Source organism: Salmo salar, chromosome 05 (assembly GCF_965601325.2).
Source record: "Salmo salar chromosome 05, fSalSal1, whole genome shotgun sequence".
Lineage (NCBI taxonomy): Eukaryota > Metazoa > Chordata > Actinopteri > Salmoniformes > Salmonidae > Salmo > Salmo salar.
In genome coordinates, this window is record NC_138295.1 from 27,654,455 (window position 1) to 27,676,297 (window position 21,843).

Sequence of the window (21,843 nt, forward strand, 5' to 3'; positions counted from 1 at the left end):
AAAATAACCTCCCACAAACACAGGTGGAAAACAGGCTGCCTAAGTATGATTCCCAATCAGAGACAACGATAGACAGCTGCCTCTGATTGGGAACCACACTCGGCCCACAAACAAAGAAACAGAAAACATAGACTTTCCCACCCGAGTCACACCCTGACCTAACCAAACATAGAGAATACTAAGGATCTCTATGGTCAGGGTGTGACAGTACCCCCCCCAAAGGTGCGGACTCTGGCCGCAAACCTGAACCTATAGGGGAGGGTCCGAGTGGGCATCTCCTCTCGGTGGAGGCTCCGGTGCGGGACGCAGATCCCCCTCCGCTTGGGGCTTCCCCCACTTTCGTGGAACCGGACCGTAGATCATCGCCGGAGGCTCTGGACTGGGAACCCCCGCTGGAGGCTCTGGACTGGGAACCCCCGCTGGAGGCTCTGGACTGGGAACCCCTGCCGGAGGCTCTGGACTGCCGACCGTCGCTGGAGGCTCTGGACTGCCGACCGTCGCTGGAGGCTCTGGACTGCAGACCGTCGCTGGAGGCTCTGGACTGCAGACCGTCGCTGGAGGCTCCGGACAGGGGACCGTCGCTGCAGGCTCCGCGCCATGGATCATCACTGGAGGCTTTGTGCCCTGGATCATCACTGGAGGCTCCAGGCCATGGATCATCACTGGAGGATTCTTGCCATGGATTATCACTGTAGGCTCCGCGCCATGGATCATCACTGGAGGCTTTGTGCCCTGGATCATCACTGGAGGCTCCGGGCCATGGATCATCACTGTAGGCTCCGCACCATGGATCATCACTGGAGGCTTTGTGCCCTGGATCATCACTGGAGGCGCCGGGCCATGGATCATCACTGGAGGCTTCGTGCCATGGATTATCACTGGAGGCTTCGTGCCATGGATTATCACTGGAGGCTCCGGGCCATGGATTATCACTGGAGGCTTCATGCCATGGATCATCCCTACAGGCTCCGGGCCATGGATCATCACTGGAGGCTTCGGACCATGGATCATCACTGGAGGCTTCGTACGTGGAGCCGGAACAGGTCTCACCGGACTGAGGAGACGTACTGGCAGCGTGGTGCGTGGAGCTGCCACAGGGCTTACCAGGCTGGGGAGACACATTGGAGGCCTGGTACGTGGAGCCGGAACCGGTCTCACCGGACTGGGGAGACGCACTGGAGGCCGGGTGCGTGGAGCAGGCACAGGGCGCACCAGGCTGGAGAGACGCACTGGAGACCGGGTGCGCAGAGCTGGCACAGGATATACTGGGCCGTGGAGGCGCACTGGAGGTCTGGAGTGTAGGGCTGGCACAACCCGTCCTGGCTGGATGCTCACTTTAGCCCGGCAAGTGCGGGGAGCCGGCAAGGAGCGCACCAGGCTGTGAATGCGCACTGGAGATACGGTGCGCATCACCGCATAACACGGTGCCTGACAGATCACACGCTCCCCACGGTAAGCACGGGGAGTTGGCTCAGGTCTAAACCCTGACTCCGCCAATCTCCCCGTGTGCCCCCCCCCCCCCCCCCCAATTTTATTTTGGAGCTGCCTCTCGGGCCTCCGTCGTTGCCGTGCTAATTCCTCGTATCGTCGCCGTTCCTCTCTTGCTGCCTCTAATTCCTCCCTTGGACGGCGATACTCCCCAATCTGCGTCCAGGGCCCTTTGCCATCCAGGATCTGCTCCCATGTCCAATCCTCCTGGCCACGCTGCTTGGTCCGTTTTAGGTGGGAGGTTCTGTAACGGCTCTCGTTAGAAGGAGAAGTGGACCAAGGCTCAGCGTGATAAGTGTTCATGATACTTTATTACAAGAAGCACTAAAACAAAATAACAAACGGCGAAAAAACGAAGTGCACAGTTCTGTCAGGCTCAGAATGCTAAACAGAAAATAACATCCACGCAAACACAGGTGGAAAACAGGCTGCCTAAGTATGATTCCCAATCAGAGACAACGATAGACAGTTGCCTCTGATTGGGAACCACACTCGGCCCACAAACAAAGAAACAGAAAACATAGACTTTTCCACCCGAGTCACACCCTGACCTAACCAAACATAGAGAATACTAAGGATCTCTATGGTCAGGGCGTGACACTCTTCTCACAAAACTTGGAGTACATCTACATTTTTTACATTTTTTTACATTTTAGTCATTTAGCAGACGCTCTTATCCAGAGCGACTTACAGTAGTGAATGCATACATTTCATTTCATACATGTTTTTTTTCTGTGCTGGCCCCCCGTGGGAATCGAACCCACAACCCTGGTGTTGCAAACACCATGCTCTACCAACTGAGCTACAGGGAAGATGGGTGCTCTGGAAAGATCTGCCTCTCTTCTGTAGCCCATATATTTCTCTGCCCATAGCTGCCATACAATGAATGCCTATTATCATTTGGACTCCATACGGCTGCACTGCATTGAGAATATATTGAGAATACACTGAAAAGGTTTATTTTCTTTCTGATAAACTTATGTTGATTAACTTCTAGAATATTCTCCACACATTCCCTGTTGTTGGGCTCTCTGTATACGTACTGCCGACCACTGGCTTTCTATTAGGTTGTCAGGGATTCAAAGCTGAACTCCAGTCTTGACATAGATGAAATTGGCAGCTTTCGCATGTTATAGAAAACCATACAAATCCAAATATAATTCCCTCCCTTTCACTCAATGGCTCCAAGACCTGCTTGAATTTGGATTGGATTTTTTTTAAAGGAAAATACACCTTTTTTAAACTAGAAAAGTTATTTACGTTTGAAACCATACTGTGCAACCATACTGTGCAACCATACTGTGCAACCATAGATAGAAACTATACTGTGAAACCATACTGTCAACCATACTGTGCAACCATACTATGAAACCATACTGTCAAACCATAATATAAAGCATACTGTGAAACCGTACTGTGAAACCATAATGTGCAACCATTCTGTGCAACCATACTGTGAAACCATAATATGCAACCATACTGTGAAACCATAATGTGCCTTTGTACTCAAATCAATACTGTATTTACTCTTTATATTGCTTTTATAGTTTTATTTTGATGCAAGCAGCATTTGAATGATTACCCACTTACCTGACCTGAATCTGTTAAGATGCCGACAACACAAAACAAGCAAGATGAGGTAACATGTCTGTGCCAAAAGTCAGGGAATGAATGAATCTCATTGATAGCCCTTATAAATGTCAAGTTATTTAGGAACATTATCGAGACAGTCTTTATTTGGCTTTTTCATTTGGTTGAATTAGAAATATTTTAGGGTTTATGAATACCAGTTGACTAAATTAAAATGTTCATTTGATTTTAGATTAGATTGACATGTACAGTATTGTCCTACAAGAGGAACATCTTACCACAGCTCACACATTAGACACACAATCCACGCAGGAACGCAGTCCACACAGGAGCACAATCCACACAGGAACACAATCCACACAGGAACACTGTCCACACAGGAAAGGGGTCCACACAGGAAAGGGGTCCACAAGGGAACACAGTCCACACAGGAACACAGCCCACACAGGAAGACAGTCCACACAGGAACACAGTCCACACAGGAAGACAGTCCACACAGGAACAGTCTACACAGGAACAAAGTTCACACAGGAACACAGTCCACACAGGAAAACAGTCCACACAGGAACACAGTCCACACAGGAACACAGTCCACATAGGAACACAGTCCACACAGGAAAACAGTCCACACAGGAACACAGTCCACACAGGAACACAGTCCACATAGGAACACAGTCCACACAGGAACACAGTCCACATAGGAACACAGTCCACACAGGAACAAAGTTCACACAGGAACACAGTCCACACAAACACAGTCCACACAGGTACACAAACAGTAGACAGTTAGACAAATAGTATCCAACCTGCACATGTAAGAGGAAGAAGGAAGGAAGGGAGGAATCACCATTGTTGATAATAATAGCCCCTTGGATGAAACTCCTCCCGAAGCGTGCAGTTCAGCATTTAATTCATTTGACCTGATGGGAGAAAGGGAAAGGGAAAGACAAAAGACCAAACAATAGCAGAGACCTTTGCTGCCCCTATCATCGTCAAGCATATCTACAACTTTTTTAACCTGTCTCTCCTTTCTGGGGAGGTTCCCATTGCTTGGAAGGCAGCCACAGTTTGTCCTTTATTTAAAGGGGGAGATCAAGATGATCCTAACTGTTATAGGCCTATTTCTATCTTGCCCTGTTTATCAAAAGTGTTGGAAAACTTGTCAATAATCAACTGACTGGGTTTCTTGATGTCTATAGTATTCTCTTGGGGATGCAATCTGGTTTCCACTCAGGTTACGGATGTGTCACTGCAACCTTAAAGGTCCTCAATGATGTCACCATTGCCCTTAATTCTAAGCAATATGTTGCTGCTATTTTTATTGACTTGGCCAAAGTTTTTGATACGGTAGACCATTCTATTCTTGTGGGCCGGCTAAGGAGTATTGGTGTGTCTGAGGGGTCTTTGGCCTGGTTTTCTAACTACCTCTCTCAAAGAGTACAGTGCATAAAGTCAGAACATCTGCTGTCTCAGCCACTGCCTGTCACCAAGGGTGTACCCCAAGGCTCGATCCTAGACCCCACACTCTTCTCAATTTACATCAACAGCATAGCTCAGGCAGTAGGAAGCTCTCTCATCCATTTATATGCAGATGATACAGTCTTATACTCAGCTGGCCCCTCCCCGAATGTTGTGTTAAATGCTCCACAACAAAGCTTTCTTAGTGTCCAACAAGCTTTCTCTGCCTTAACCTTGTTCTGAAACTTCCAAAACAAAAGTATGTGGTTTGGTAAGAAAAATGCCCCTCTCCCCACAGGTGTGATTACTACCTCGGAGGGTTTAGAGCTTGAGGCAGTCACCTCATACTTGGGAGTCTAAATGGTACACTGTCCTTCTCTCAGCACATATCAAAAGCTGCAGGCTAAAGTTAAATCTAGACTTGGTTTCCTCTATCGTAATCGATCCTCTTTCACTCCAGTTGGCAAACTAGATTATTGAGACTGTCACGTCCTGACCAGTAAAAGGGGTTGTTTGTTATTGTAGTTTGGTCAGGGCGTGGCAGGGGGGTGTTTGTTTTATGTGTTTCAGGGTTTTTTGGTTAATTTTCTATGTTAGATGTTTCTATGTTCGTTCTAGTTTTTCTATTTCTATGTTTAGTTTATTGGGTTGACCTTCAATTGGAGGCAGCTGTTCCTCGTTGCCTCTAATTGAAGGTCCTATTTAGTAGGGGTGTTTTTTCATGGGTTTTTGTGGGTAGTTGTTCCATGTGTAGCTGTGTGCCTCACAGGACTGTTTCTTCGTCGTTGTTTTGATTCAAGTGTTTTGTTTCGTTTTCTTCTCAATAAATAAGAAGATGAGTTTACACATTCCCGCTGCGCCTTGGTCCCATTCTTACAACAAACGTGACAGAGACGTAATTTATAGATCGGCAGGTAAGGGTGCCACCAATGCTTCTTATAGGACACATCACTGCACTCTATACTCTTCTGTAAACTGGTCATCTTTGTATACAACTCGTAAGATCCACTAGTTGACGCTTATTTATAAAACCTGTAATTGCTGCCAAAGGTGATTCTAACTTGTATTGACTTAGGGGGTTGAATACTTATCGTATCAAGATATATCAGTGTTTTATTTTCATGAATCTTTTACAAATGCTAGAATTTTTCTTCCACTTTGACATTATAGAGTATTTTGTGTAGATCGCTGACAAAAAAATACAATGAAATCCCTTTTAATCCCACTTTGTAACACAACAAAATGTGGAAACATTTAAGGGGTGTGAATACTTTCTGAAGGCACTGTATAGGGCCTGAATATAAGTCCTACAATACAATACAGAACAAATGCCCACATGCTTAAGGGTAGGAGTGTTATTGGCACATGACTTGATTATTACTCAATGATCATCACCAATTGTACATTTTCCAGTAAATTAATCTACCTCAAAACTTATTAACAAGGGAATGCAGCAGCGTTTTCACCTTTTGATGATTAGTTTACTTTGGAATTCTCTCTCAAGGGCAGCAACTACATAGAAGCATGGTGTGCAATACATACTTTCTTTCTGTGCGATAAAGATCCGCCTCTGCCCATCGAATATCGACACATTATTAATCATCTGAAAGGAAGCTTGCTCCATTGTTTGAGTGTGAGGGAAATGCTTATTATCATCAATAATGCTTATACTCTCACTTATTTTTCTCGCTATAGTATTGTATGGACTTTATGGAGTATTTGAGGATGCCATGCTTTGTATTCTACAGGAGTAGTTCAAGCTTTTTGAGACATATCCTGTATCCACACAGATGAACCAAACTATAAGTATACCCCAGCCCAGACAGGCTAAGCCTTGACCCAGCAGGAATTGGTTGGAACTAAGTCACAATTTTGGAAAGACCGTTCTGTAGTGTACTGCCAACACCAATCCAATGCCGTCGAATAGGTGCAAACTGTGCAGTGCTGTTCACCAGTCACAATTTCAATACATTCTATTTGACTTGGTTATCTCCATACAGTACTCTGGTTCCATGCATGCATTGATAGTCAAAAACCATAGTATTCATCAGGAGTACATTGTCCTCTAGCGCAAGAAGATTGACATCTCATTTTCAGCATAGGGGAGCTTTGTTGTGGCATACTGCATAATTAACATGTCGAACGGGAAACAAGCTTGGCTAAATTCTCACCATTATAACCTTATAACATTATAACACGTTTTTGTGGAGTTTTCTGGAGAAAACTCGTGGAGATTTGTCAACTGGATGACTTTCTTAAGGTCTCTTTCTGACTTTTTCCAACAGGCCACGACAGCTGACATGTCACTGTTGACACATGTAAACACCGATGATGGATGAAAACACAGAACACTCTCTCTCACACAGACCTCTGTCTGTCTCTCTGTGTGCCCCCCCATCTCTCAGTTCAATTACATTCAAGCGGCTTTATTGTTATGGGAAACATATGTTTACATTGCCAATGAAAGTGAAATGGAAAACAAAAGTGAAATAAACAATTCTCTCTCTCCCTCTTTCTGCTCTTCGAAACTGCCCTTTCAGCTGGAGCTGGATGGCAATCAAACAGAATGTATGGAAACAGAGGACATGTCTGTCTGACAGACATCAAAAAGCAGCTGAAAGCAGAGTGGGAGTGCCGTTTGGCTCTTCAAAATACGTATAACAAAGGAAGTAATAACACAGTTCAGATTGGAAGGCTGGCACTCACAATGCTGGGTTCTGCCTGACCTTTGTGACCCCACAGTCCTCACATATAAAGGTTGACACACGTCCAGTACTGTTGTCTGGTTCTTGAAACATAGCCACTTTTGAGGAGCATGGATGGTTCTTGGAACACAACCACTCTTGAGGAGCATGAAGGGTTCTTGGAACACAGCCACTTTTGAGGAGCAAGGATGGTTCTTGGAACATGACAGTGTCCTTTGTTTTTTGTGTTTAGGATCGTTGAGTAATAATACTGGTTATGACACCAAACTATGTGAAAGAGGGTAAGCATTTTATTACTGACTGTAGCATTTTACCACTGACTGTAGTAATTTACTACTAACTGTACCATTTTACCACTGCTCATATTTACCCGAGAATAATTCCCATTCCATATCTCACCAGGGTTTGCACTGCCTTTGCAAAAGTGTCAACTTTATCTGTAATGTGAAAAATTAAGTTCAGGTATTGACTACTCAGTTCTACAGTATGTGAGAGGCTTTAATGTTGTACTGGTATGTGGAAGCACATTTATATTTTCCCAGACACTGTTGGTTTTCTTCTCAAGGCTTTCCTGGAGCATCTCTCATCTTCAATTTCTAAAATATGTTAAACAATCAACTGATCTGTGACAGACACTGTGCCAAAGATGCATAGAGATGTAATAAGAATGTTTCCCATTACTGATAGAAGCGGCATAGATGAAAGAAGAAGCTTGGCCACCATCTTGGATTTGATCAACCGATCCCTTTCAACACTTTTCCACTTTAACATTCTCCGCAATATGAAAGCATGTTGTGTGAAACGGATTCTTTGTCAATGTTCACATCACAGATTGTGCTCAAGAGAAGTACATGTTCATGTTCTTCATGTTGTACAGTACCTATGGCCACTTGTATAACCAGTAATACACAATTGATTTTCTTCTTTCAACGAAGTAAGGCGCAATGGGGTGTTTTTACACTCTATGATTTTGATTTCCCAATAGCGTTCTATGGTGAGAAGCCCAACTAGTCGATTAGCCTATAACATTGGCAACACATTTTCAAAGACGAAAAACATGCATCCAAGACAACAAACTCTGGCCGAGTCAAATCATGACCCTAACATGCACTCATTCAAATGGGCTCTGCATGAACAACCTTGACTCATTGAGGCCAGCGAAACCAGGCATGGAAGTGTAGTCTATCTGTGCACCGTAAATGAAATCAATTGTGGTGGGAAAATTACTTGTTCCACGCCGTCACACTGTCCAAGAACAACAGGATCCATTGTGCAATGGTGGCATCTTGGTGTATTGTCGTTTGTGCAACACAGTCGCTAGGTCATTATGCAAATTAAAATAGTTTTCAAACATTGGTGAGCCAGTCAGAGAAAGTGGTGTAACTTGTATCTCTGGTTAGTTTTAAAGAATTGCCTTGGAAATAATGCGTACCTCAAGCTACGTAAGCATGTCCACAAATGGATCTCTGTCGGAGCGAGCAATTATTCTTTAGAAAAATTCCAGACACTTCCAGTCTCAACCTATTCACAGTAGCATATTTACTGTGAGGGTGTTTAGTGTTGGCGTTGTCCACTTAAGAATGCAAAAACATTATCATACAAATCAAAAGGGATGATATTTATGTATCTTGATACATGCTCTGTATGTAAGGAGGCAAAGGAAAAGGTGTGTGTGTGTGTGTGTTTGTGTCACGTTCAAATATATTGCCTGTATGTGTTCATTACCTTAAAGATTGCGATCATGGACATTATAAACATGGAAATATCTATAGGACACACGCATGGGGCGAGTGAAATAAACATATTTGCTTTTTAACCTGTTGGGGCTAGGGGGCAGTATTTGCACAGCCGGATAAAAAACATACCCGATTTAAACTGGTTACTACTCCTGCCCAGAAACGAGAATATGCATATAATTAGTAGATTTGTATAGAAAACACTCTAAAGTTTCTAAAACTGTTTGAATGGTGTCTGTGAGTATAACAGAACTCATATGGCAGGCCAAAACCTGAGAAGATTCCATACAGGAAGTGCCCTGTCTGACAATTTGTTCTCCTTCTAGGGCATCTCTATAAAAAATACAGCATCTCTGCTGTAACGTGACATTTTCTAAGGCTTCCATTGGCTCTCAGAAGGCGCCAGAAAGTGGAATAACGTCTCTGCAGTCTCTGGGCGAAAAACAGCAGGAGTTTTTGTGAGTGGTCCGGCTGAGAACAGTGACACTGGAGTGTGCGTCCACGAGAGGACTCCATGTTTTTCTTTCAGTCTATGAATGAATATAACGTCGCCCGGTTGGAATATTATCGCTATTTTACGAGGAAAATAGCATAAAAATTGATTTTAAACAGCGTTTGACATGCTTCTAAGTACGGTAATGGAATATTTTACATTTTTTGGTCACGAAATGCGCCCGTGCGTCACCCTTCGGATAGTTACCTGAACGCACGAACAAAACGGAGCTATTTCAATATAACTATGGATTATTTCGAACCAAAACAACATTTGTTGTTGAAGTAGAAGTCCTGGGAGTGCATTCTGACGAAGAACAGCAAAGGTAATCCAATTTTTCTTATAGTAAATCTGAGTTTGGTGAGGAACAAACTTGGTGGGTGTCAAATTAGCTAGCCGTGATTGCCGGGCTGTCTACTCAGAATATTGCAAAATGTGCTTTCGCCGAAAAGCTATTTTAAAATCGGACACTGCGATTGCATAAAGGAGTTCTGTGTCTATAATTCTTAAAATGATTGTTATGTATTTTGTGAACGTTAATCGTGAGTAATTACGTAAATTCACCGGATGTTTGCGGTGGGAATGCTAGTTCTGAACATCACATGCTAATGTAAAAAGCCGGTTTTTGATATAAATATGAACTTGATTGAACAAAACATGCATGTATTGTATAACATAATGTCCTGGGAGTGTCATCTGATGAAGATCATCAAAGGTTAGTGCTGCATTTAGCTGTGGTTTTGGTTTTTGTGACATATATGCATGCTTTGAAAATGGCTGTGTGATTATTTTTGGCAGGGTACTCTCCTGACATAATCAAATGTTTTGCTTTCGCTGTAAAGCCTTTTTGAAATCGGACAGTGTGGTTAGATTAACGAGAGTCTTGTCTTTAAAATGGTGTAAAATATTAATATGTTTGAAAAATTGAAGTTATAGCATTTATGAGGTATTTGTATTTCGCGCCACGCGATTCCACTGGCTGTTGACTAGGTAAGCGTTCCACCTTGCCCAGGGAGGTTAATCAACATATGACTCTGTAAAAAGACTGCTATTGTGAACCACTAATTTAACTTTAGGTTGGGGAAGTCCTGTGGGTGGGGGGTGGGGACTGTTTGTCTTATTTGGTCTTGTCACTTGTTTTTCTGTCCATGTGTGTCACGTATACTCCCTCTCTGGCCTCTAGGTCACCAGGCTGCTGGTTATGGCGCACACCTGTCACCATCGTTACGCGCACCAGCGCGTCATCAGACTCACCTGGACTCCATCACCTCCTTGATTACCTTCCCTATATATGTCACTCCCTTTGATTCCTTCCCCAGGCGTTATTGTTTCAGTTTCATGTCTGGGTGTGGTTAGTGTTTCTTGTTTTGTATTATGTTCTGTTTATTTATTAAATATTCACTCCCTGTACTTGCTTCCCGACTCTCAGGGCACAACATTACAATGTGTACCAAAAAACAATGTGTAACAAAAAATGTGTAACAAAAAACAGTTGATCACAAAAAGAATGCGAGAACATTATCATACAAATAGAAAAATATGATACATATTGATACATGCTCTGTATGTAAAGAGGCAAGGGGCTCTGTATGTAAAGAGGCAAATATATTGCCTCTGTGTTCATTATGTTAAATATTGCAGAGGAGCCCCTGAATGCACGAAAACAAATCATAGCTGAAAACAGATCACTGTGAAAAATCCGAAGGCAAAATCCCTCGAAATGGTAAATTAGACATACAGGCATTTATTTGCCTTTCGTCTTTCTAGGTGCTGGAAATAAATTGACCAACTAAAGTCAATGAGACCTTTAATGTCTTCCAAGGTAGAAAATACATTACTTTTTATTGACAAGACATTTTTAAAAGTCAACAGACTGAAGGAGGCAGGATGTGTGTGGAAGGCTAGGGATGTGAGGCAGGGAATGACTTACATGTGCCATTAATATTCCTCTCATTTCTAGTACTGATCAAGAGGGTTTTGAATGTGTAGCAACATGGAGACTTACAGGTAACTGACAAAATAAAGGAAACACCAACATAAAGTGTCTTAATAGGGAGTTGGGCCACCACAAGCCAGAACAGCTTCAATGCCCGTTGGCATAGATTGTACAAGTGTCTGGAACTCTATGGGAGGGATGCAACACCATTCTTCCATGAGAAATTCCATTATTTGGTGTTTTGTTGATGGTGGTGGAAACGCTGTCTCAGGCGCCGCTCCAGAATTTGCCATAAGTCTTTAATTGGTTTGAGATCTGGTGACTGAGACACACCCAGACCCACACCCACCCACACACACACAATTAAGATGTTTTTTTTACACTGATTTTAACTTTTTGGGTAGATAATGTCTCCGCCAACATTTTCTATGACTGAAAACAACTTCTGGACATCAGAACAGCAATCACTAACCTCAATTTGGATGCCAATTTCTACTTCAACGAGTCGGCAGCTCTGGGCGTTCTGCACAATCCGGACCAGTTCCTAATCCCCGGGACTCGAAAGAGGAAGCAACAGTGCAAGAGAAGCAGACGAGCCGGCATCCTGACGAGATTACGTTGGCGAGCAAATAAACTGCCTCTACCGTCCATCCTATTGGCGAACATACAGTCACTAGAGAACAAACTGGATGAGCTCCTTTCGAGACTATCCTATCAACGGACCTGAAGAACTGTAATATTCTATGTTTCTCGTAGGTGTGTTTGAACAAGGACATGGATAATATGTAGTACATCTCGCTGGTTTTTCCATGCATTGTCAATACCGGTCGGCAGCCTCGGGTAAGACGAAGGGTGGTGAGGTGTGTCTCTTTGTTAAAGGGAAGCTTTGCCCCTGGACATTATTTGGGGTGTTTTTCCAGTCTCCCTACATAATTATGAGTGATGAGAGATGAGAGGTGTTTCAGACATAATTATGCACCAATGACGTCATTAGTTGATTGAGCCTCCTGTCTGATCAAACAATTAATAGAGTTGTGTTTTGTAGCAATTATTGTGGCCTTTATGTTTCACAGATTGCACGATCACGCAGCTAGTAGATGTGGTTGTCCTTGTTCAATAGAGAGATTGAACTTGTCTCAAGAATGTTACTGTCTGCCATGACATTGAAGGATATGTAGGTTGAGTCATTTTCTCTGGCTTTGTAAAGACTACAGCCTGACGGGAGCCCTACTTCCTTGTTCCCACCCTCGAAGGTATGCTTTTAAAAATCGGGGCGGTACTATATTTTACAGGTTTACAGGTAGATACAGTCTATTACTGTGTCTGTCTGAGATGGATAGCGAAATAATTACAATGGCTGTTTCTGATGATTCCTCTTTCCAAGAAGAGCTGGATGAGGAGACTGGTTTTGATATAATTTTACATATGAACAAATAGTATGACAAACAAGTCAGTTGTTTTGCTGTCGGTAGCTAGCATCCGGGGTCTACACCTTTGGGGGGGTACTGTCACGTCCTGACCAGTATAAGGGGTTATTTGTTATTGTTGTTTGGTCAGGGTGTGGCAGGGGTGTGTTTGTTTTGTGTTGTCGGGGGTTTTTGGGTATTGTTCTATGTTTTGTATATCTATGTTCTTTCTATGTTGTGTATTTCTTTGTGTTGGCCTGGTATGGCTCTCAATCAGGAAGAGCTGTACATCGTTGTTGCTGATTGGGAGCCATACTTAGGTAACCCTTTTTCCACCTGTCTTTTGGTGGGAAGTTGTTTTTGCACTGCTGTGTATAGCCTGCAAAACTGTTTAGCTGTCATTCATTCGTTTTCTTGTTTTTTTGTGTAGTGTTCAATAAAAGTTAATATGAGCATTCACGTACCCGCTGCATTTTGGTCTACTCACTACGACGGTCGTGACAACTCCGAACATCTCACTGCACCCCCCCAAACACATCATATTAAAGTATTCCATTTGTAGAACTGTAGTATTGATTATAGGCATTAGTAGTATATTTTAATTCTACTGTATATACTGTATGTCATACATTGCCATAACTGTTCCTGCATACTGCTGTGTAAACTGAACTCAGTCTCAAGAGCAAATAAACTTTGTCTTGAATACAAGCCATATCTACTTATTTTGTACATTGACAGTCTAATCCACTGTTTAATACACCAATACACCAACCCCATACATAATTTGTTTTAGCTTTAAGATTGTAGCTAGTTTATGCAAATACATTTCATGAACCTCCTCTTGTGTTGGGCAATGGCAGCTGGTCTGGCAGAACTTCATAAGGTCCATGCCAGCCCCTTGCAGTCTTTTCCTCTTTCGAGTCAGATGATGTTGAGCTTGTGCTTGTTCCCGGCTGAAAGCTTTCATCCAATGGGTCTACACTAAAGGGATCTGTACTTCTAATGCTGTTGTCAAGGTCATCATCATCAGCAGCAGGATTAGTCGGTAGGACATACACTAGTCAGTGATTATCCAACATTTGACTACATCAATACACATTCGAACAAGCTACTATATCCACTATACTGACTAAGCTTCCACACACACACACACACACACACACACACACACACACACACACACACACACACACACACACACACACACACACACACACACACACACACACACACACACACACACACACACACACACACACACACACACACAATACCGACCCCCAACAGACACATACCATCCCCTCCTTACTAACAACTCTGCTTTTCTCCAAGTTAGACTTCAAACTTTGCATAAACAATCAGCTAAGCCTCCATAATACAGAGAAAACTACAGTAGAAGTTGTAGCCTACTTATAAACACACCAACTATGACAACAAGGCACAGACCATGTTTATGCCTAGATCCAGTATATGTATTTGCTCATCATGGAGTCATGGTGTAAATCAAAGGTGATACACTAGTTCCTGGCGCTGAGCTTGATGTTGATGCAGCTGTAGATGTTGAAGGGATTGGACTCTGCAAATAAAACACATACAGTTGAAGTCGGAAGTTTACATACACCTTAGCCAAATACATTTAAACTCAGTTTTTCACAATTCCTGACATTTAATCCAAGTAAAAATTCCCTGTCTTAGGTCAGTTAGGATCAACACTTTATTTTAACCTCTCTTGGGAATGTGGGACGAAATCGTCCCACCTACTCAACAGCCAGTGGAATCCCGTGGCACGTTATTCAAATACCTTAGAAATGCTATTACTTCAATTTCTCAAACATATGACTATTTTACACCATTTTAAAGACAAGACACTCGTTAACCTGTTATGGCTAGGGGGCAGTATTTTCACGGCCGGATGAAAAACGTACCCGATTTAACCTCTCTGGGCAAGCGTCCCACCTACTCAACAGCCAGTGTAATCCCGTGGCGCGATATTCAAATACCTCAAAAATGCAAAAACTTCAATTTTTCAAACATATGACTATTTTACACCATTTTAAAGACAAGACTCTCGTTAATCTAACCACACTGTCCGATTTCAAAAAGGCTTTACAACAAAAGCAAAACATTAGATTATGTCAGCAGAGTACCCAGCCAGAAATAATCAGACACCCATTTTTCAAGCTAGCATATAATGTCACATAAACCCAAACCACAGCTAAATGCAGCACTAACCTTTGATGATCTTCATCAGATGACAACCCTAGGACATTATGTTATACAATACATGCATGTTTTGTTCAATCAAGTTCATATTTATATCAGAAACCAGCTTTTACATTAGCATGTGACTAGCATGTGACTAGCATTCCCACCGAACACTGCCGGTGAATTTACTAAATTACTCACGATAAACGTTCACAAAAACATAACAATTATTTAAAGAATTATAGATACAGAACTCCTCTATGCACTCGCTATGTCCGATTTTAAAATAGCTTTGCGGTGAAAGCACATTTTGCAATATTCTCAGTAGATAGCCCGGCATCACAGGGCTAGCTATTTAGACACCCAGCAAGTTTAGCACTCACCAAAGTCAGATTTACTATAAGAAAAATGTTATTACCTTTGCTGTTCTTCGTCAGAATGCACTCCCAGGACTTCTACTTCAATAACAAATGTTGGTTTGGTCCCAAATAATCCATTGTTATATCCAAATAGCGGCGTTTTGTTCGTAAGTTCAAGACACTATCCGAAAGGGTAAATAAGGGTGACGAGCACGGCGCATTTTGTGACAAAAAAAATCTAAATATTCCATTACCGTACTTTGAAGCATGTCAACCGCTGTTTAAAATCAATTTTTATGCCATTTTTCTCGTAAAAAAGCGATAATATTCCGACCGGGAAAGCGTGTATACGTACAAAGAGAGAGAAAATAAAAACATCTCGTGCCCTCGTGCACGAGCCTGAGTCTCAGAGTGCTCTGACCGGCCACTATCCAAACGCTATAATGTGTTTCAGCCTGGGGCTGCCTCGATATCATTCAGCTTTTTCCCGGGTTCTGAGAGCCTATGGAAGCCGTAGGAAGTGTCACGTTACAGCAAAGATCCTCAGTCTTCAATAAAAAGAGCCAAGATGAACAACAACTTGTCAGACAGGCCACTTCCTGTTCAGAATCTTCTCAGGTTTTTGCCTGCCATATGAGTTCTGTTATACTCACAGACACCATTCAAACAGTTTTAGAAACTTTAGGGTGTTTTCTATCCAAAGTCAATAATTATATGCATATTCTAGTTACTGGGCAGGAGTAGTAACCAGATTAAATCGGGTACGTTTTTTATCCGGCCGTGTAAATACTGCCCCCTATCCCCAACAGGTTAATCTGATTATTACTCCTGCCCAGAAACTAGAATATGCACATAATTATTAGCTTTGGATAGAAAACACTCCAAAGTTTCTAAAACCGTTTGAATGGTGCCTGTGAGTATAACAGAACTCATTTGGCAGGCCAAAACCTGAGAAGATTCTGTACAGGAAGTACCCTGTCTGACCATTTCTTGGCCTTCTTGATCATCTCTATCCAAAACAGGGGATCTCTGCTGTTACGTGACACTTCCTACGGCTCCCATGGGCTCTCAGAAGGCGGGCAAAAAGCTGAATCGTGGCTTTGCAGGCTCTGGCTGAAAAACAGTAGCGCGTTTGGATAGTGGCCGGTCAGAGTACATGTTTTTATTCTTTCGTCTTTGAACGAAAACCACCACTCCCGGTCGGAATATTATCGCTTTTTTACGAGAAAAATGGCATAAAAATTGATTTTAAACAGCGGTTGACATGCTTCGAAGTACGGTAATGGAATATTTAGAATTTTTTTGTCACGAAATGCATCGTGCGCGTGACCCTTATTTACACTTCGGATAGTGTCTTGAACGCACGAACAAAACGCCGCTATTTGGATATAACTATGGATTATTTTGAACCAAACCAACATTTGTTATTGAAGAAGCAGTCCTGGGAGTGCATTCTGACGAAGAACACCAAAGGTAATCAAACCTTTCTAATAGTAAATCAACCGCTGTTTAAAATACATTTTTATGCCATTTTTCTCGTAAAAAAGCGATAATATTCCGACCGGGAAACCCTGTTTACGTTCAAAGACAGAGAAAATAAAAACATGGTGTCGCCTCGTGCACGCGCCTCAGTCTCATTGTCCTCTGATCGACCACTTACCAAAGGCGCTAATGTTTTTCAGCCAGGGGCTCCAAAGACATCATTCAGCTTTTTGCCGCCTTCTGAGAGCCTATGGGAGCCGTAGGAAGTGTCACGTTACAGCAGAGATCCTCAGTTTTCAATAAAGAGAGTGAAGAAGCCCAAGAAATTGTCAGACAGGCCACTTCCTGTAAGGAATCTTCTCAGGTTTTTGCCTGCCATATGAGTTATGTTATACTCACAGACACCATCCAAACAGTTTTAGAAACTTTAGGGTATTTTCTATCCAAAGCCAATAATTATATGCATATTATAGTTTCTGGGCAGCAGTCTCCTTCCTGAGCGGTATGACGGCTGCGTGGTCCCATGGTGATTATACTTGCGTACAATTGTTTGTACAGATGAACGTGGTACCTTCAGGAGTTTGGAAATTGCTCCCAAGTGTCATGACGTTGGCCTGTGGGTAAGGTTTATGACCCCCATAAATACCTTTCTCCCTTCCCCTCTCTGAATCTACTGAAGGACTTGAATAGCCTGTGTTAACCTGTTAGGGCTAGGGGGCAGCATTGACACGGCTGGATAAAAAACATACCCGATTTAATCTGGTTACCACTCCTACTCAGTAACTAGAATATGCATATACTTATTACATATGGATAGAAAACACCCTAAATTTTCTAAAACTGTTTGAATGGTGTCTGTGAGTATAACAGAACTCAAATGGCAGGTCAAAACCTGAGAGATTCCTTTACAGGAAGTGGCCTGTCTGACCATTTCTGGAACTTCTTTGCCATCTCTATCATTTACTAAGGATCTCTGCTCTAACGTGACACTTCCCACGTCGTCCATAGGCTCTCATAGCCCGGGAAAAAAGAGAATGTCGTCATTCCAGCCCCAGGCTGAAACACATTATCGCCTTTCTCAAGTGGCCCATCAAGAGACACTAGCTTATGCGCGTGACCCCGACCGCCCCCGCCTTTGGGATTTTTTCCTCTGTTTGCCGAAAAGGAGATTCCCTGTCGGAATTTTATCGCTTTTCTACGAGAAAAATGACGTAAAAATTGATTTTAAACAGCGGTTGACATGCTTCGACGTACGGCAATGGAATACTTTGAATTTTATTGTCAGGAATTGCGCCAAGCGCGCGACACTTCTTTACTATTTCGGATAGTGTCTGGAACGCACGAACAAAACGCCGCTATTCGGATATAACGATGGATTATTTTGGACCAAACCAACATTTGTTATTGAAGTAGACGTCCTGGGTGTGCATTCTGACGAAGACAACAAAAGGTAATGACATTTTTATAATAGTAAATATGATTATGGTGAGTGCTAAACTTGCCGGGTGTCTAAATAGCGAGCCCGTGATGCCTGGGCTATGTACTTAGAATATTGCAAAATGTGCTTTCACCAAAAAGCTATTTTAAAATCGGACATATCGAGTGCATAGAGGAGGTCTGTATCTATAATTCTTAAAATAATTGTTATGCTTTTTGTGAACGTTTATCGTGAGTAATTTAGTAAAATGGTTAAATATAGAGAGTCTGGGAACATCAAACGGATGGGGAAAGGAACCATATTTTGTTAATAAAACCAGTTGGAAATATGCTTGATAACGTAATGAGTATGGATTTCATTTCAGTTGTCATCTGAGACATTATGATTGATGACAGGACGACATAAACTGTACCTGGGAAAGTATCCACCCTCTAGTTATCAGAGTCACATGGAATTGTTATGCAATTGAAATGTTTGATATGGAAATTGTTTGTTAGGAGATTAAATGTAATTTTAGCTTCCAAATGAGAGAATTAGGTTTTCATAAGGAAAGTGCCCTGCTCGATCAGTGGCCCAACCCTGTGAAGAGACAGGGGTTATAAACGATGAAACACCTCCCTCCCCCTCTCCACTATATAAGCCTTTGACGAAAAGATAACCATGTTGTTCCAGTACGGGAGGTCTGCAGCCTCTACGTTAGAAGGACACACATGTCAAGGACAGAACTAAGCCAACCTCGGCGTGAGCTATGGTATGAACTGGTATGAACTTTGAGCTTATTCACTACAGAAGTGATACTTCCTAGCCGTTGAGTTAGCAGCGGCCGCTGCTAACGTGGGCTAGGAAAGGACGGACGACGGATCCAGTCTAACAACCAGACGAAGATACCACCACGTATCCAATTGGACGTCCACCAGGACGAATTCTGTATGACATCATTGTATTCTGTGTATTTGTAATTCTGTGTGATTAGTTTAGGTATTTAGTAAATAAATAATTAAACCCAATTTTGTATTGCTGATTCAACTTGTTAGCCAGGGTTCGTGAAGATAACCAAGAATTTACAACTTTCATTATGAGACTGAAAATAAGACAAGGGTTAATATTGACTGCTATCGATGTAAAATATTACAAAGTATTTTAAGAGTTTATTCGGAAGATAACGGCTCTATAAACGTTCTTCCGTGGTGCCCCGACTTTCTAGTTAATTACATTTACATGATTAGCTTAATCAGGTAATATTAATTACAGAGAAATCATTTTATAAGTTAGCATGTCATATCACTTAATCCGGCATAGCCAAAGACACGACACAAGGATGAACCAGACTTGTGGAGGTCTACCATTTTTCTTCTGAGGTTTTGGCTGATTTCTTTTGATTTTCCCATGATATCAAGTAAAGAGGCCCTGAGTTTGAAGGTAGGCCTTGAAATACATCCACAGGTATACCTCCAATTGACTCAAATTATGTCAATTAGCCTATCAGAAGATTCTAAAGCCATGACATCATTTTATGGAATTTTCCAAGTTGTTTAAAGGCACAGTCAACTTGTATATGTACAACTTTACATACAACTTGTGTATGTAAACTTCTGAACCACTGGAATTGTGATACAGTGAATTATACGTGAAATAATCTGTCTGTGAACAATTGTTGGAAAAGGTACTTGTGTCATGCACAAAGTAGATGTCCTAACCGACTTGTCCTTCAACTGTACATATCTATCTCAATTACTTCGTAATTGGACATTGACTCATTACCCCCTGTATTCCTAGTGCTATTATTTTACTATTACTATTTTCTCTCTACATTGTTGGGAAGGGCCGATAAGTAATCATTTCACTGTTAGTCTACACCTGTTGTTTATGAAGCTTGTGAAAAATAAAATGTAATTGATTTGATTTGACATTCACACACTTTAAACCCCCTATGCTCCTTTGTGACCCCTCTTTCAAAGTCACTGAGCTCTCATCTAGCGATGGTAGCAGAATATGAGTGCCTACAGGTGCATGGTGTGCTTTTTCCCAGTAGTCTTTAATGGGTTCCTCTCCTTATTTTCTTTGCTTCATGGTCTCTGACCTGAAAAGTGTTAGCAGGTATTGGTAAAATGTTTTTCAAAAATTCACCCAGACTACGTTTCAATAGCCACACTAGCACACTATCTAGTAGACATTAGTTCACACTAAGTAGTATTCAAGTGTGGATACTGGAAGAGAGCAATAGTATTGTGGTGATCAAAGCTTTAGGAGATAAGGTATGCAAAGACGTTTCTCCCCAGCAGGATTAGACCGCAATAGTGATTGTTTTGAGCCTAATCTCTGTTGTAGCTAAAATAAAATGCATTAGCATTTATCTACAGGATCTTAAAGAGATTGAAGGGGTTCTTAAGCACTTACAAATTAGTAACGTATTGTATGACTTTGAATTCGTAACATATCATACGAATTGCAGGATAAAACATTTTGCAGGACATAACATATCATACGAAATGGATGACCATGCACACAATTGTGCACAATTGTCCGGGACCCATTTTTTCTCGTGAGCACTACTGGCTGAAACTATAAAAATATTTTTAACACATTTTTTTCCCTTTTCAGGGGATGCATCCACAATGTTTTGGTATAAGAGCAACAACAACAACAACAATAAGTCTTGAATATTTGATCACCTGGACATCATTATCCAATAGCTTGAAATACTCCTACTTGGTATTGAAAATAAATCTGTACATATGGGGCCATAAGGTTATCATGGACTATTAATGACACCATCAATAATTGACTTGAGCAATACATTAACAATGAAAACTCCCTCAAGGTGACACCTCTGCTCTAACCCCCTTCAAATGGTATCTAGTCTACACATTGGGCCTACCTGTACAGTTCATGTGCACACACCAATTAGATCAGCTTGTCAACCAGCTCTGCCATGATTTCTTCGGGTGGAAATGTAAGAATGCAAATGAGCCAATTAATTAACTGCGCCAATACCAGAACATGCCTGGGTCTGTGCTGGGAATGTTGTTTAGGTGGTAGGCCAGTAATGACGCATCACAGCACATTAACTCTAACACCAGAGAACAGTAGCTTTAATTAACTCTGGACAGCACTCTGTACCCTTTCACTTGTTCTGTCTGACATTTGATCCAATTATAACAGAACCCTGGAGGGAAGAAAAATCTATTACAGAGGGTAAGTTTTCAATATTCCCACCTTCCACCAATGAGCTTCAGTGTCCAATGCTTGGAATGGGCGATCAGCCTGGCCCGTTTTGAGTAACACATGTTAGCCAGATGATTTTCCTCATGTCTTTTAGAAGACAGCCCACGGACACTTTCTTTAATTAATTTGGAGCCTTTGTTGAAATATGGGGCTAAAACTCAAAGCGAAATACACTACATGACCAAAAGTATGTGGACAGCTGCTCGTCGAACATCTCATTCCAAAATCATGGGCACTAATATGGAGTTGGTCCCCGCTTTGCTGCTATAACAGCCTCCACTCTTCTGGGAAGTGTTTTCAGTAGATGTTGGAACATTTCTGG

General features: G+C 42.1%; 1 protein-coding gene across 1 annotated transcript in view; it reads right to left on the reverse strand.

The window, feature by feature from the left end:
- LOC106604530 (relaxin receptor 1) overlaps positions 1-21,583 on the reverse strand; it is a 139,504-nt gene extending 117,921 nt beyond the window's left edge. The window contains exons 1-2 of the mRNA XM_082974915.1: positions 21,513-21,583; positions 3,406-3,584 (exon numbers count right to left, since the gene is read on the reverse strand). Of these exons, the coding sequence (XP_082831041.1) occupies positions 3,406-3,584; positions 21,513-21,583 (250 nt within the window). The remainder of the gene's footprint in view (positions 1-3,405; positions 3,585-21,512) is intronic.
- Positions 21,584-21,843: the final 260 nt, after the last annotated feature.